Here is a 16,141-nt window from a genome sequence, read left to right on the forward strand (position 1 = left end):
AGGAGATCAGCCAGCTGCGCAGGACATATTATAGTGCTCGAGCATTTGCGCAGACACAGGTGCACTCCCTATTCCTTTACTCTCATAACCCGATGGGACGGCAATCCGACACGACCGGAGAGAGATCAGGCGCAGGACCGACATTTACGTGCCCTCCGATGCACGGGTGAATCAATCACCAACTTCCAGACTACGGGCTGCTTTGTGAAAGTTTAAGAAAACCCACAAAGAAATATTAATTATATTAATATGTAATATTATTATATTAATTAATTGCATTACGTTTTACAAATCCATAATTACTTTTTGAATATATGATAAAAACCACTACATATTTAATATTTAATTAAAGAATGCATTAGTAAAAAGTAAATAGGATTTCTTTTGTATGAAATTATGGTATTTACGTGTTTATAAAAATAGTATTTACCTATTACTCACTAGGTACTTGACATCGTAATTTAAGAACATAATTAATGATCTTTTACCAAGAAAACAGACAAACCAAATGTAGCAAACAAACACTGCACAGATAAAATATTAAACATGAACAAATCTAGCGAAAACACACTTATGCAGTTTTTTACTAATTCTTTTCTTTATAAAATGAGTAACTAATTAAATATACTTAATCATAAAAAGTACACGATAGCGTAAATAAAATTAAACCCACATAAAATTATGAGCGTTAATGGCGGCGCCTCACCGACTCCTGCGCACGCCGCCTTAGTTTCAGCTTCAGAGGTGCGCAAGAGCAACTCATCTCATTAGTACTGTATACCTGGACTGGACGGACGGCCGCTAAGTAAAGGACTTACCAAAAATAACCATATTTTACTCGAAAACTCAAAATTTAACGCATTTTTCATTCATTTTGCGAATTTGCATTCTGTGTGCGAACCGTTAAGGTGGACATTCGATCGGGATAAAAAAAAAAAAATTCGAAAATTTTTGGTTTGGTTAATTTTGTATCTTGTGGTCTTGAGTTTAGAGTGCATTTTTCAAATGCAATTTTGGTTTAGTGGTGTGATTTTTTGGGCTGGTGGAAAAATATTTTTGAGTGATAGTCGCGTTTTTTATCGCTGTTTTTAAGCTGAAGATTGATTATATTTACTGATCCATACATCATCACCAATCATCCACCTCATTAGAGTAATTTTGCCATGATCACCGTCTCATGATAGGAAAATTTCATTATAAGTACTTCACTGGTAAAAAATTGCATGCAATCATAACATAATCACAGTTATTTGCTGAAACTCGCATGTATCATATGCCATTATGTAATATAACACATGTTTTTTCCTTGGTAAACATTTTATATTTCATTACAAAAAATCCTCACAATTACTACAAAATTGCATCTACTAAAAAATATCTACCAAAAATGACTCAAAATTTTACTCACGATCCATAAAAGTTGACTCACCTCACAAATCAAATAAGAATCCAATTTATATCAACTTGAAACTCAGTAAACAATAAGTTTGTTCTCACTACATTATCACTCAAAGTGCACTAACATTATAAACAAAACAAGCTGCATTACGATCAGAAACTGCATCTTAAACAACGTCAAAACAACCGCCATTTAATCAAATTAAAAAATATATATATGTCTAGTCTTTTCCCTAAACTAAAAATATTTTTACACCAGTTACATATCGACTTAGCGTGCAAAGCTCCGAATAATAAAGTGATATAAATGTGGTGACACAAAAGTGGTGATATGAAGTGGAAAAGACAGACCCTGGTCTCCGGGGAGACTTCCGAAGATGAGATCGGACATAGCTACTTGAGCACTTTGGTAAGTTTTTCAGGATTAATGTAACCATTTTAAAAAAGGGAGAATGCTAAATGGTCTACCTATGACTATGGTTGGAAGTTGATAAAAATTTAATTATTACTTTAAGCATTTGAAAATGTATGGATAATATGAATTTATGTATTTGCAAAAACATTGAAAAAAAAGAAAGACATCACAATTGATAACTCTCTCTTTTTGGGGAACCGGAAAAAAGGGCAATCATTTAAAATCTGGATTCTGCCGATGAATTTGGTTTTAAGTCAAAATTCATAACCCTGATACATAAATTGGTGAATCAAGTTCGGTCCTTCCTAATTATCAAAATGATCTTAATTTTCTTCGATTGTTTTATTTTAATCGTGTAAAGAATTCGACCTAATGCATTCGAAATGATGATTCGATTTTAATTTGTTAAGTTATCAAGTGTACTGTAATCTGATCACGTGAAATATATTATGTCATAGAACGTAAGTTAGTAGCGTAGTCGTCATGATAAAAGTAAACAAATCTAAGCTACTAAGCATTCCTAGCTTAAGATATCTTCAAAAACAAACGGCTTTTGTTTGTGTCTGAGTAATGTTGCGGATTTTCGATGCAGTCAAAGTTTCTTTCTGAGAAAGTATACATCACAATAGTTTCTTAGAAATATCTGTCAAGAAAAGTGCGGTGATATGTTATAGTGCAATTTAAACGTTGATGGGAAATCATTAAATGAATGAGGAGTGTCAGACTCTTACTGACTGAAAAAACCCTCCATGTTCCTTCTTAAGCCCTTTATGTACCTACCAGAGCCGCGGTAACTTTCGAACAATCCCGCTGCCCAGCTTTTCAGGGGTCTAAACTCCATTTTATGGAGCTCTAGCTATTTTTAGCAGATCTAGCTTTGATCATAGTATTTATAATATTTAAAGCAACGCTTCTAATCATAGTTATTACCCCTGCAAATACCAGAGTAGAGCAACAATTGTGTCTGAGTAGTATACGCCCGCGGGTTCGCCTACGGTCCAGACATTAGCTGGCTAACAGCTGATTCTTACTACTTACGCGAAAGGAATGCCTGATACCTACGGGACCGATTCTCGTCTTTTTTACACCAACCTACAGCAATATATATTTTTTGGTTGAATTGTACCATTTAACTGTAACACTTAAATCGTCGATTTGACCAATGGCCGGCAATTTCGTGGCTGGGTATAGTTTGACTACCGTTTGATGGTGCACCCTCAAATTATAGATGTTATGCGAATGTTTTAATATGCAGTATATCCTTAACTCTTTTACTTTTTATATTTTTTCCGTTTGCGCCAGAAGGGTTAAAACAGTTAAAAGCTCATCGAATCTCTGCATATCTGCTTAATTTACAGTCATTCTTGTTAATAATTTTTTTGTTTTTAGTTAACATCTAAACTGTAATAGATTTTCATGCAATGTCATCTGTGATCAATTTCAAATCATTGCGAAATAATGATTCGTCTAGTTTTCTCATCCATCCTAATTTTTGTTATTTTTTTAACTTATTACATACAGACGTATGAAGTTCCAAAAAAAAAACTAATTTAGAGAGATGACAAGGTTTTTGTGGCATTGTAAATTATCAATATTATGCCGATCGCATATAAAGACTTATCAAAGGGCAATTTTCCGGCCTTGCCAAAAAAAGAAACACCTAAACAAAACTGGTTTTCAAAAACATGTGATTATAGGACACTCAATAACAATTTAATCCTTCATAAATTACTTTTGATTAGTCACACTGCGATTTGTATGATTTTTTATGTTTATGTGTTTCCAAAAAAACGGTTCGGACATATTGAAAAACTCGACTTTCTTGCTTATTGAATCCGGTATCAGAATTTTGGATTTACGGACATTTTTTATGCGAATATTGCAGTCTTGTTTGGTACTTAAATTAACGGTTTTTTAATGGTTTTGTGAAATTCGAAATTCTTGATTTCTACCCTTCATTGCGGTATAATAAAACCAATACTTTTTATGAAAGTTTCGTTTGATCGTCACCTATAATGAAAATCATGATTTAAACGTTTCAGTTAGATATCCTTAAGTTTAGATATTTATACTCTCAATTTTCCAAATTAAAAGTGCAATGAAAAAGCTATAGTTCGGCCATTCAGAGAATGCGTTCCTGACACGTCGCGATTGAACTGACGACGTAACTACATTCATTGATTATTGATATAATAATGTTGTTTTAATGCTCCTCAATTGTTAAAACGGTAAACAACCAGCAAAAATATTTTTATCGTAACTGCAACGCCATTGCAAAGTTACGTCGTCAGTTCAATCGCGACGTGTCAGGAACGCATTCTCTGAATGGCCGAACTATAATAAATTACCCTTTCCATACCCCTATTCCATTTGACCCATATTTCGGACTCGGTACCCTGTATATCAATGACTAGCTTCTGCCAGCGGTTTCACCCGCATCCCGTGGGAACTACTTCCCGTACCGGGATAAAAAGTAGCCTATAGCCTTCCTCGATAAATGGGCTATCTAACACTGAAAGAAATTTTCAAATCGGACCAGTAGTTCCTGAGATTAGCGCGTTCAAACAAACAAACAAACTCTTCAGCTTTATAATATTAGTATAGATTTTCTTATATTATTTAACTACCATAATTAACTTTACAAATATTTTCCAATCAGTACCTTAACCCTCACAACAAAAGGTTTGTCGAGAGAGCACCTTGATGACTTACTATACTATTGATGACTCGATAAAACACAACGAGATTTTAAGAGATTTTTTAAAGTAAATACGATATGTTAGGGAACCCTTTTTTGCGTAGGTATAAAATAAGGATATGATGCGATGTATTAAAACTGGTTTTTGGTTCTTTAAAAAATGGTTTGTAATGACACTTAACTTTCGTGTCATTTTTGAAGTATTCTGATAACTTTTTGCAAGCTCGGGTCACAAAGCGAGTAATAGACTCTTCGTATCATTACTATTAAACGTACAAAGCTTAGCGTTTTTCGATAAACCACGTTTCACTAGATTACGCTTTTTTTAAGTTAATATATTTTCAGTTAGTAAAACTTGTGAAAAGAGTAGTCTAAAACGGAAAATGACCAGTGAATTATTCAATTATGCTGATCACAAAGTGATGTCTTCATAGACTGGATAAGGAAAAACTATTGAATAGGATATTATGTAACTAGTGATGACAGAAAGTCATGTGATTGCAACAGTAGAACAATACCTAAATTATGACATCGATGTGATTGTAAATGCTATTATGAAATCCAACAACATTTGATACTTTTGAAAATAAGAATAAAAATAATTTTGTTAATAAGTGTCTTATATAGTACTATTTACCAAATACCAACCAATTTAGTTAAAAAACAAAGTAGAGTTCGCGGTAAACAAACAAGCTCAACGGCAGTCACACTCAACTAGATCGACGTAAAAATATAAATAAATAATAGTTTAAAAAAACTAAAAAACACGCTTTTTATAGAAAAACGAACTAAAAAATAGAGAATAAATTTTAATGAATTTAAATTAAGAAAACAGTGTTAAAAATTTCAATGAATATAAATTAATAATAGTGTGAATACAAAAAAAAAAATATTTAAAAAAAAAAAGCGTGGGGTGCATGGTGTCAATAGTTTTTTTATTGACAGATATGAGTACAGTGATTTTCATTTCGATAATATCTTAAAAAGCACCCCACGCTTTTTTTTAATATTTTTTTTGTATTCACACTATTATTAATTTATATTCATTGAAATTTTTAACACTGTTTTCTTAATTTAAATTCATTTAAATTTATTCTCTATTTTTTAGTTCGTTTTTCTATAAAAAGCGTGTTTTTTAGTTTTTTTAAACTATTATTTATTTTCTACTTTTTAGTTTGTTTTAAAACTATTATTTGTTTTGTAGAATTAAAATTCTCTTTAGTATACAAAAATTTGTCAATATTAGAGGAAACGGCTAAAGATAATGATTGGAAACAAAAATTAACATCGAGTCCTGCCTTATCGACTGTAGAGAAAAATTCTAGAAAATTTTAATTAATTTTCTTACCTTATCGACTATAGATGAAAATTATATAAATTAACAAAAATCATATTTTGCAAATTGAAAAGCCTAGAAGTCGGTGTCTATATACTAAGTTAATTTTGCCACCGACTTCTAGGCCGATGCACCTAAAATTAGTTTTTTTTTTGCTTTTTAGTGTTTTGGGAAGTCGGTTTAATTTTTTTGTAAAAAGGTTATTTATTTAAAGCTTTTCAGTGATACGAATAGTTGTCACTATCCATACAAGTGGGAAGTTCTCATCAATACAAAGAATATAAGACCAAACGAGGTATTTTACATATTCAGTTGTCGCGTTCCCTCGACTTTCTCTGGTCTCCATCATCAGGTCAGCTCCAAACCTTCACTGTTGCATAGGTCTTGTCAATACGAATAATTTAAGCCCAAACACGAGGTAGTTTACATATTCAGTTGTCGAGTTCCCTCGACCCTCCCTGGTCTCCATCATCAGGTCAGCTCCAAATCTTCACAGTTGAATAGTGCTTTTAGGCGTACACCTGAGTGTCAAGTTTTTACCCTATGTATGCCTACAACTTTTGAAGGTTGCCCTCGATTTCTCAGGGTTTCCATCATCAGATCCTGACCTGATGACTATGGGACCAACTGGCAGCTATTCCGAGTCGAACAAAAAAAGAATCACGTAAATCGGTCTATAAACCTCTGAGTAATCGATGTGTCTCCTCCTTTTTGGGAAGTCGGTTAAAATGGAATAATTTTATCAAATTAGTGTATTGTCATCGGTCCTCAATAAATCTACAAAGTTTGAACGAAATCTGGCCGTTTAAAGTGGGTCAAAATCGCGCCCAAAGAAGTCGGTTACAAACAAACATACAAACATACAGGTGAAGCTAATAAAAAGCGTGTAATAAAGGATATTGAATATTAAATAAAATATTATTTTGTTTGTAATCACATATCTTTTATACCTACTAAAGTAAACATGAAAAGCCGCGGTGGCCTAGTGGGTAAAGAGCCAACCTTTCAAGTATGAGTGAGGGTTCAATTTCAGGTCAGGCAAGTACCTACCAATAAAACTTCTCTAAGTCTGTATGTACTTTCTAAGTATATCTTGGATACTATTAACTATGCTACGGAGGGCACGTTGAACTGTAGGTCCCGGCTGTCATTGAACATCCTTAGCAGTCGTTACGAGTAGTCAGAGAAGCCAGTAAGTCTGACACCAGTCTAACCTGTACTATTGTATTGTAAGGGTTGTTGCTCAGCCGCATCCGGTTAGACTGGAAGCCGACCCCAACATAGTTGGTAAAAGGCTCGGGAGGAGATCACTAAAGAAAACATTTGAAAAACTTCTAATCGCTAAAAGCTCAAACAAATGATTCAAAGATGCGTCTGCGCACGTGATCTATGACCGAGCAAACGCTAATAAGGCCGTTTTAAGTGGCAACACTAATTATTCATCGTCAGTGATTAGCGCGGGATCATAATAATAACATGCTGATTGGTATTTCGTGTCGCTCGCCAATTTGAGTGGTATGTGCGAATTTTAGGGTTGTCAAGTATGAAAAAAATATTTATGATATTATTTATGAAAAAACCATCTTCCACAAACAGCTTCGCTCACGTCCCTTGGAAACTACTCCCGTGGATAAAAATAGGCTGTACCCTTCTTCGAAGATATAATCTATAATTTCAAATAGGTCCAGTAACTCTTGAAATTGGTGCGTTCAAGCAAAAAACTTTAGCTTTATAGAATTAGTATAGAACGGTTGAGAAGATTTTATATTATTTATGTTTTTCATTCATATCGTACTCCACCACTTTCCCCATAAATCTAATAGTTTCTTTAAATTACATGCAAGTTTCCATCCATTGTCATGATTACCTAAATAATTTTCTAAGAACATAGCATTAAGTAGGATAATGGTCTATTTGTTTGCCAAATTACATCCAAATCCGTTTAACCGTTTCAGTATGATTGACGCACGTACATAATAAATATTTATGTGTGATAAAGTATGATTCATTCGGAAGTATTTTGTTATAATCTAGTGTCAACCCTGTTAAAAAGGTCAAGTTATAATATGATAACTGGGGTTTGTTATTCTTATTTTAGGTAGATGTAACCACCTGCCAAAAGAATGTGTTGTATCCTACTCAAAAAAATATACACCGTGACTTTTTAGTCGTCTTACAAAGGTGGTCCACTCCTCAATCTATCCGACATAAAATACCACTAGACACGATTATTAATTTTATAGCTTTACTTAATTAAGATAATAGGTGCAAAGAAAAATACTGAAAAAAAAATGTTTACGTATCAAACGGTAGAAGGTACAAGATTCGGGCAGCGCTCACAACAGGGTGTTCTTATAATCTACGTCATGCATCATAATAATGAATTAATTTTTATTTTTAAATTATTCAAATCTCATAAATATATATATATATATATATTTTATATGAACGTTTACTATAGTCATTGGATACATGAAGTGGGCTGCCGTTGTAAGACGACTAAAAAGTCACGGTGTATAGATGAACTGTCTAGCTTACATAAGTTATTCTGATAAGAAAGTTATATTACTGCCAAAATTCGTCCAGAATTTTAACGTGAAAGATTTACCAAATATACAGACATAACCATGCACCCTTCGCATTTTCAATCATTTACTTAGGAGCGTCAAACTTTTACTGACTAAAATCAACCTACTTATGTTCCTTCCATTTTGTGGTTCAGACCCACGGTAACTCTTACAAAAGAAATCCTCAATAATCCTTGCATATTTAACTTTGTTGTCATGAACTTTTATAACCCACAAAGGTAAATAAAAAAACAATATGTACCAAGGCTGTCCCAAGTACTTCATATCTTAAGTTTATTCACTCTAACAATATAGTACACTAGTAGATATAAATATAAACAAACAGACTCGTGACATTATTATTATTAATAATAACAATAACACATAAATAATATCATATGACCGTTATCTGTAGCGAAAGTGATAATTACAAATCAAAGTGCAAGTTAATTATTGGTTAGCTATATGAACCGTGGTATGTCTAGTGGGTTCTAAGTCACGTGAAAGGCTGTTATACATTTTAAGTTATCTTCAATCGTATAGAAAACCAATAAATTACTTAAAACTTAGGGACTTCCGTTTAAGATGCTGTGCCGACCGCTAAAATTGGAGTAAGGGCATGGGATGATGAATTAAATCGGGTTTTGAATACAAATATGTTTTTTTTTTGTATTTTAAAGAACTGTCAAAACCATTAGTTATGATGGTTACATAATGGAATCCAAAGAGATTCAATTAAATTTAAAGCTCTTTGTATCTGCAACTTGTAGGTACCTCATCGATATCAATAAGCTTTTTTCATCCTTAGAGTAGTTGCCAAAATCACAAGTTCATTAACGTCCATCTCTTATAAGGCAATAATCAAATAACGTGGTATGGGCATGTGATGAGACTGTGTGAAACGCATGCTACAAAGAGTGTGCTAAGTATGAATGTGGAAGGATGGAGAGGCAGAAGTAGACCGAGGAAAAGATGGATTGATTGCCTGAAAGAGGACATGAAACAGAAGGGAGTGGATGTAAGTATGACGTCTGACAGAGAGGAATGGAAGAAAAAGACATGTTGCGCCGTCCCCAAATGACTTGGGAACAGGGCAGGAAGATGATGATGAATCAAATAAATATGTAGATAAGTAATAAATAGAAACATTACTAACAAGTACACAATAAAAATAAAATCTATTCATATGGAACGGTAATGAAACCATTAAGTAACCAATAAAACAATCACATAATGATCTATTTACGTTAACACGTGCAGTTTCCTACAAGCCACACTAGAAGGAATGATCTTGATCTAAATATCTAACAAATGATCGCCGATGAGTTAATTATGGGCTGCTGATGTAAAACTTGTCGGAAGTCGTGACATGGCTTGTATAGAGAAATCATGCTTCATTGTCTGTAGCAAGGAGATATAAGACAAAGAGGGAAAATTGTACGTCTGTCTGTCTGTTTCGAAAGTCTATTAAAAATATTTCTTCTTGCTGCGATTTTTTCTTCAGATTTAGGCTCGGATCCTTAATCATCCGGAACTTGAAAGTGTATTTAAAACCTAAAATGTGTAATTAAGAGATCCTACTATTATAAATGCTAGAAAAGGCACCCTTTAGTTAAATATTGACGAAATATTAAATATTACGAACTACCAGATAAATCGCCAAAACCGTACTATTCAGAATTGAGATCATAACTTACCTACATGTATATATTTTTTTATTCCTTCCACAAACCTTATTCAAACTTGCTGTCTTTGAAATTAACTTCCATAAATGTTAACCTTACCAAATTTAATGTAAATGGCTCATAACCCTTTTCGTTCTTGAAACGTAACTGATGATATCTCTTGAAGGCATGATTCTGGGTCGATTCGACCCACGCGTGTCATTATGGCACATTATGAGAAATTTATTGATAAGGATACCTTCATTGTTATACATTTTAAGGGCATTTGGAAAGGACATTTTTCTTCCAAAAAATCCTATTTTATATCCTATTTTTTTGAGATGGTTGGAGTTTGCCATCTACCTATATAAAATAATAGTAGCTAGGATAATTGGGAGGGCACGTGAAAGCGGCGTCCAAGTATGTAGTTAAAATTCCATCTTCTCTTGTTATATGACAAAACCTGTAGGTCACTCGATGAGAAGATCAGGGAACAAGAACTAGTTCCTCTAGAATACAGGAATCGCGGGAAACAGCTACTTAACAAATAAACATTATCAGGGTTCCACAAATGCTGAAAAACCTCGTAGAATGCCCTTATGATGACTCAGACAATAAGGATTTCCTTAAGGAATACGGAACCCATTTACCTAGTTAAGATTGTCTAAACAGGATAGCTGGTCGGTAATCCTTTGCGGCAGCGAATTCTAGCACGCAATCTTCTAAGGTTAATGTCATTGCTGTAGGTACTGTCAAGTCAATAATTTATGAATAGCTTTAGTAAATGGTAATTAATAGGTTGTTTTAAAACTAATTAGTCAGATTTATAACAACTTGTCATGAAAACTCAGAAGCCGCAAACATTGTTCGTCAGCATATTTCGCTATTTAATTAGGAAAGTGAAAATAATGTGAAACCGCGCCCGCTTCCTGAATTAACTATTTTCTTCATCCTTACCTATAACTACTACTTCGTATAATTACTACCTAAGCTTCTTCAGGGTCACATTTGTCTAATTTTTTACCATTTTTAATTTCATATCAAACCAGTTGTTTGAGTATGATCACGTAACACTTAATCAAACGAACAATTGTATGATTTTTGCAAATTACGATTCCAAGTAAAACGGCTGCGTAGAACCCACTAAAACCTGATCCTAACAAACACAAAGAAGGACTCCTTTAACCACGACATCCCGAAACTCCACACCTTATCCCTTTGTAACGAAACACGATCAAATAAGATACCATTCTTGGCCAGTTCACGCGAGCCAATTGGCGTAAATTGTGAAATTTACTCCATCAGACAGTATTTCCTTCCTCCCACGGTCCAGCAATTGCGTAATAGCTAAGAATTAGTCCAGGTGTTGCGTTTAATGGTTTGCAACTTGATTCCCAGGATGTGGTGTCCGGTAGACCTGGGTAAGTGTGTGAAGCTACTGGTCAAGAAGCCCGATTATGTGGTATGATTGATCACTTTAATCTAACGTTTCAGTATCCTGCTTTCATCCCTATTTTTTTCTTGTTGGCTGTCATGCCACAAGCAACCATGTCGTCTTTGACACAATCGTCCATCTTTGTTTGTTCCTTTTCCCTAATATGTCCACATCCATGTTCAGGTCCTTTCACGTCGTTTTCTTCCTATTAAAATTGCTGTTAAATAGGCATGATGACAAATTTTTAAATTCCTTTGTATGATGTAGGTATACGTCTATTTTATATGAAAAATTATTAATTTTAAGAAAATGCGAAGATTTTTTATCAAATAATTGCATTTTTCTCTGTCCACTTTGAATCCGGCGCGAAAACGCTTGTCAGTGTCATGGTGTCACTTGTGACGTCACGACTGAAATTACAAGACGCAAGTAAACAACGCTCGTGCAATAATTAAGTTTTTTGTGTTATTAAATATGAATTCGAAAGGGCATAGGAGTTGTGGGGTCACTGGGGGACCAAGTAAGAACACATCCAAAACAACTCCTGATAAGTTATTTGTGTACGTTCCTCACAATAAAAAAATACGAAACAAGTGGCTTAAACTTGCAAGGCGAGATTCAAAAGCAATATTGCCCAGGGTACAACTTTATTTTTGTGAAGATCACTTTGATGTAAGTTATTACGTAGTTCTCTAGATTCTAGCATAGTTTATAATGTAAATAACTATTTCGAGGTTAGGTTTCATCTCTCATTGTGTTTTAATTAAACTAGTATACTTACATGGAAGTTTTTACATTTCTAAATTCAGCTGAACAAAAATCTTGATTTGATGCCAAAAACTTTCCCAGCATTATGATATCAATTCTAGGCAAATTAGCGCTGTTTGCCTTGATAAATCCGGGCTCCATAACTCGTGTTATAAACAATTAATTAATTAAAAACAAAGATCGCAGTGGAAGTTCACAATAACGAAATGTGACGTTCGCGCGCTTTCGCGCGAGTTGTTTTGAGAAATGACGTCACGAGCTCTGATTGGTGTTCAAGATATCATGGCGGATTGCCTTATTTCGTAATTTTATTTTATAAAAATACATATTAATCACATTATTAATAAAGAAAACAATGCGCGTTTTATATTCCAAGCTTCAAGTTTAATTTAATAAATATATTATTTTAATGATTTTTGATTACTGTCATCATGCCTATTACCACAGGCTAAGGGAAATCTTCCAGTGTGGCGGTAGTCTACGGAGGATTTACCACACTCTGCAAACTACCGCATTCATCACTCTTTCCTTTCCTTTTCCAGATAGAAAGAATTGACGACATCCAGCTAAAGTAGTGGCCTTATGATTTTTTATAAGATTGAATATTTTGGCCCAGATGTAACTGATGGCACTTCTAACAATTTAATTTCTTACAAACAAACTTAATACTGGACTAGAAGTTCTAGTAAGTTGATGACCTAGGTAGTGATCTCGTCCGGTAATGTTAACAATCGTGGGCTAATGTAATCGTGTTAGTTAAATGAAGCTGCTTGCTGTAATACTGTGGGAACTAGGTACTTGGCTAAACTGGGGGACTACTCATAACTTATCATTTTTGTATGAGAACTGGACTTACACCTCTTTAGGTAGATGATCATGTAACCACTAGATGCCTTAGCCTTCCCATTTCCCGTCTTCCAACTTGTTCTTCAGCTTCATGGCCTGAATTTATCCTTTTGTCCATTAGCTCTTGTTTCCTGATAATGCTTGCGGAATATCCATTCCCAGAAACATTACTTTTGCTTTCGAAGCTAACGATTGAACGGAATTGGCGGGTCAAAAAAAGGATGATGGGTAAAATTGGCCGGTATATCCAATAAAAACGATTCGCATATCAAATGATAGCTTATACCCTAAGCTTCATTTTTTATTATGGGCAAAACATTGTAAACCACCGGAGAACGAAGATATGACACTTGATAGCATAGGACAGCCTAAGGACTTGAACCACTTCATTTTGTATGGGAGGGATGTTTAAGTACATTATTATTGTCAATAATTGTCAGAACGAGTCGCAGAAGGTGTCTGTGCCCATATTTTCCAAGTTTATTGAAAAAAAAAAGATTATTTAGCATTTAGTATTTACAACGTATGGTGTACGTATTCCGCCGTTCTGGTGAGTCTAACCGGCATAACCAATGAAAACCATTTGCATATCAAATGATAGCTCATATCCTAAGCTTCATTTTTTATTATGGGCAAAACATTGTGAACCACCGGAGAACGATGATATGACACTTGGTAGCGTAGGACAGCGTATGGACTTGAAACCCTTCATTTTGTATGGGAGAGATGTTTAAGTGCCATTATTATTGTCCATATTAGTCAGGGCGTATCACACAAGGTGTCTGTGCCCATATTTTCTAAGGTTATAAAAAAGATTATTTAGCAGGTATTACCTATTTACAACGTATGGTGTACGTACTCCACCGTTCTGGTGGCTCTAACCGGCATAACCAATAAAAACAATTCGCATATCAAATGATAGCTGATACCCTAAGTTTTATTTTTTATTATGGGCAAAACATTGTAAACCACCGGAGAACGAAGATATGACACTTGATAGCATAGGACAGCCTAAGGACTTGAACCACTTCATTTTGTATGGGAGGGATGTTTAAGTGCATTATATTATTGTCAATAATTGTCAGAACGAGTCGCAGAAGGTGTCTGTGCCCATATTTTTCAAGTTTATTGAAAAAAAAAAAGATTATATCAAATGATAGCTAAATGATAGCATATCCTAAGCTTCATTTTTTATTATGGGCAAAACATTGTGAACCACCGGAGAACGAAGATATGACACTTGGTAGCGTGGCACAGCGTATGGACTTGAAACACTTCATTTTGTATGGGAGAGATGTTTAAGTGCCATTATTATTGCCAATATCAGTCAGGACGTATCACAGAAGGTGCATGTGTCCATATTAAAAAAAATACAGGCAGCATTCACAACATAAGGTGTACGTATTCCGCCGTTTCAGTGAGTCAAACGGGCATAACCAATAATATCCATTTGCACATCAAATGATAGCTTATACCCTAAACTTCAATTTTTGTTATGGGTGGAACATTGTTAACCACTGGGGAAGGAATATATCAGTCCTGTAAGCCTACGACTGCCTATGGAATTAAACCACTTTGGCACGTATGGTATATAAAGAAAACCTACCTATCTTCTTATTATAAATAACGTAGCTTTTCCACCACTGAAAGATTTTTCAAATCAGTTCAGTCAAGTCCGTAGCCCATTTCATGCAAATACTTGTCGTGAGTACTTGCATGACATCATCTAATGGCCAGGATAATACATCTTGCTTTGAAATATAATCCTATGGAATTGGAGGTGTGCTGGCATCAAGCTATCATCATCAATGACTGTCGACTGTCCTGGCTAACAAGCCTGATGTGCCATATGATGAGAACTCTGTGAAAGCTGATAAACAACTTAAATAACTTTAGTCTAAGAATACTGATTAAACCCCTCATTTATCTTTGCGGACCTGACCACCCGTGCGGTTTTTTTAATATATTATTATATTCAAAGATAGAGTGATTGAAGAGGTAGGTTTGTATGTGTAATAACATCCGTTAAATAGTGAGTAAATTCTGTTTTCCCGTGCGAAGCTGGGGTGGGTCGCTACTTTTCTAATAACTCGACAACCCAAGGCCGACTATCCTGGTGCCGCAGAACGAGGAAATGCTATCTCCAATAATGGAAATAGTATACGGTGGTAGAAGTAAAAGTTTTTATGTTTTGTTTTGCTATTAAAACAATTATGCGTAGTTAAGACCGATTTTTATTGATAGTCTACCCTAGGCTTATTTAAAAAAGTGATAAGTTGACGAAAATACATCATACAATGAATTTTTCTAGTATGGATTTTATTTTAAACAAAAAAAATCGGTGCAAAAAGTATAACTCTTTTGTGCCCGACTGTACTTATTTCCGGTAGATTCTTGACATGAACCGTTTTATTTCAGTAACTATAGGGTATAAGCAATAATATAATATTCATTAGAACTTTATTGGTTATCAGGCCAGGGTTCATACAAAATTGCCCATCATCCTTTAATCAATTTTTTGTCATTCAAAATATACGCTATACATTAAAATATACGCTATACATTAAAAAAACAGTACTAGGTCCATTATTGTGTAACAATACTATAAATATAGACTTTCAAGGATAATATTAACCATTCTTTTTGTGGTCAACTTTAACTAGATATAATGCAAACAGTAAATTGTTTAGCATAACCGCAGAAATCAATACTTTAGGAAATAAATGTACGTATTTATAGATTTTTCTCGGCTTGATAACCGCGACACGCGTAATGTGGGAGCAAACAGATATAACCTGAGATTCCTCTTAAATCAGGAATATTTATTTGAATACTTTTTAGCACGCATTCTTCATTCTTCTTCTCATATGGCTACTGGTTTGTCTGAATGATATTAAAATAATTAAAACTGCTCAACTTTTCAGGTATTCAAATTAAACTCGGTGTACCAGTACTTTACATCAATACGATTAACTCTGATGATGGTATATCTACAGCTATATTTTTCCTTGCAC

The 16,141-nt window shown here is 34.2% G+C and overlaps 1 protein-coding gene across 1 annotated transcript in view; it reads left to right on the forward strand.

Moving 5' to 3' along the window:
* The first annotated feature begins 1,311 nt into the window (after nucleotides 1–1,311).
* The window catches only part of LOC124642596 (chloride channel protein 2), a 47,379-nt gene continuing 32,549 nt past the window's right edge, over nucleotides 1,312–16,141 (forward strand). The window contains exon 1 of the mRNA XM_047181061.1: nucleotides 1,312–1,807. Coding sequence (XP_047037017.1) covers nucleotides 1,730–1,807 — 78 coding nt within the window. The 5' untranslated portion in view covers nucleotides 1,312–1,729. The remainder of the gene's footprint in view (nucleotides 1,808–16,141) is intronic.

The sequence above is a fragment of the Helicoverpa zea genome, chromosome 25 (assembly GCF_022581195.2).
Source record: "Helicoverpa zea isolate HzStark_Cry1AcR chromosome 25, ilHelZeax1.1, whole genome shotgun sequence".
Taxonomy (NCBI): Eukaryota; Metazoa; Arthropoda; class Insecta; order Lepidoptera; family Noctuidae; genus Helicoverpa; species Helicoverpa zea.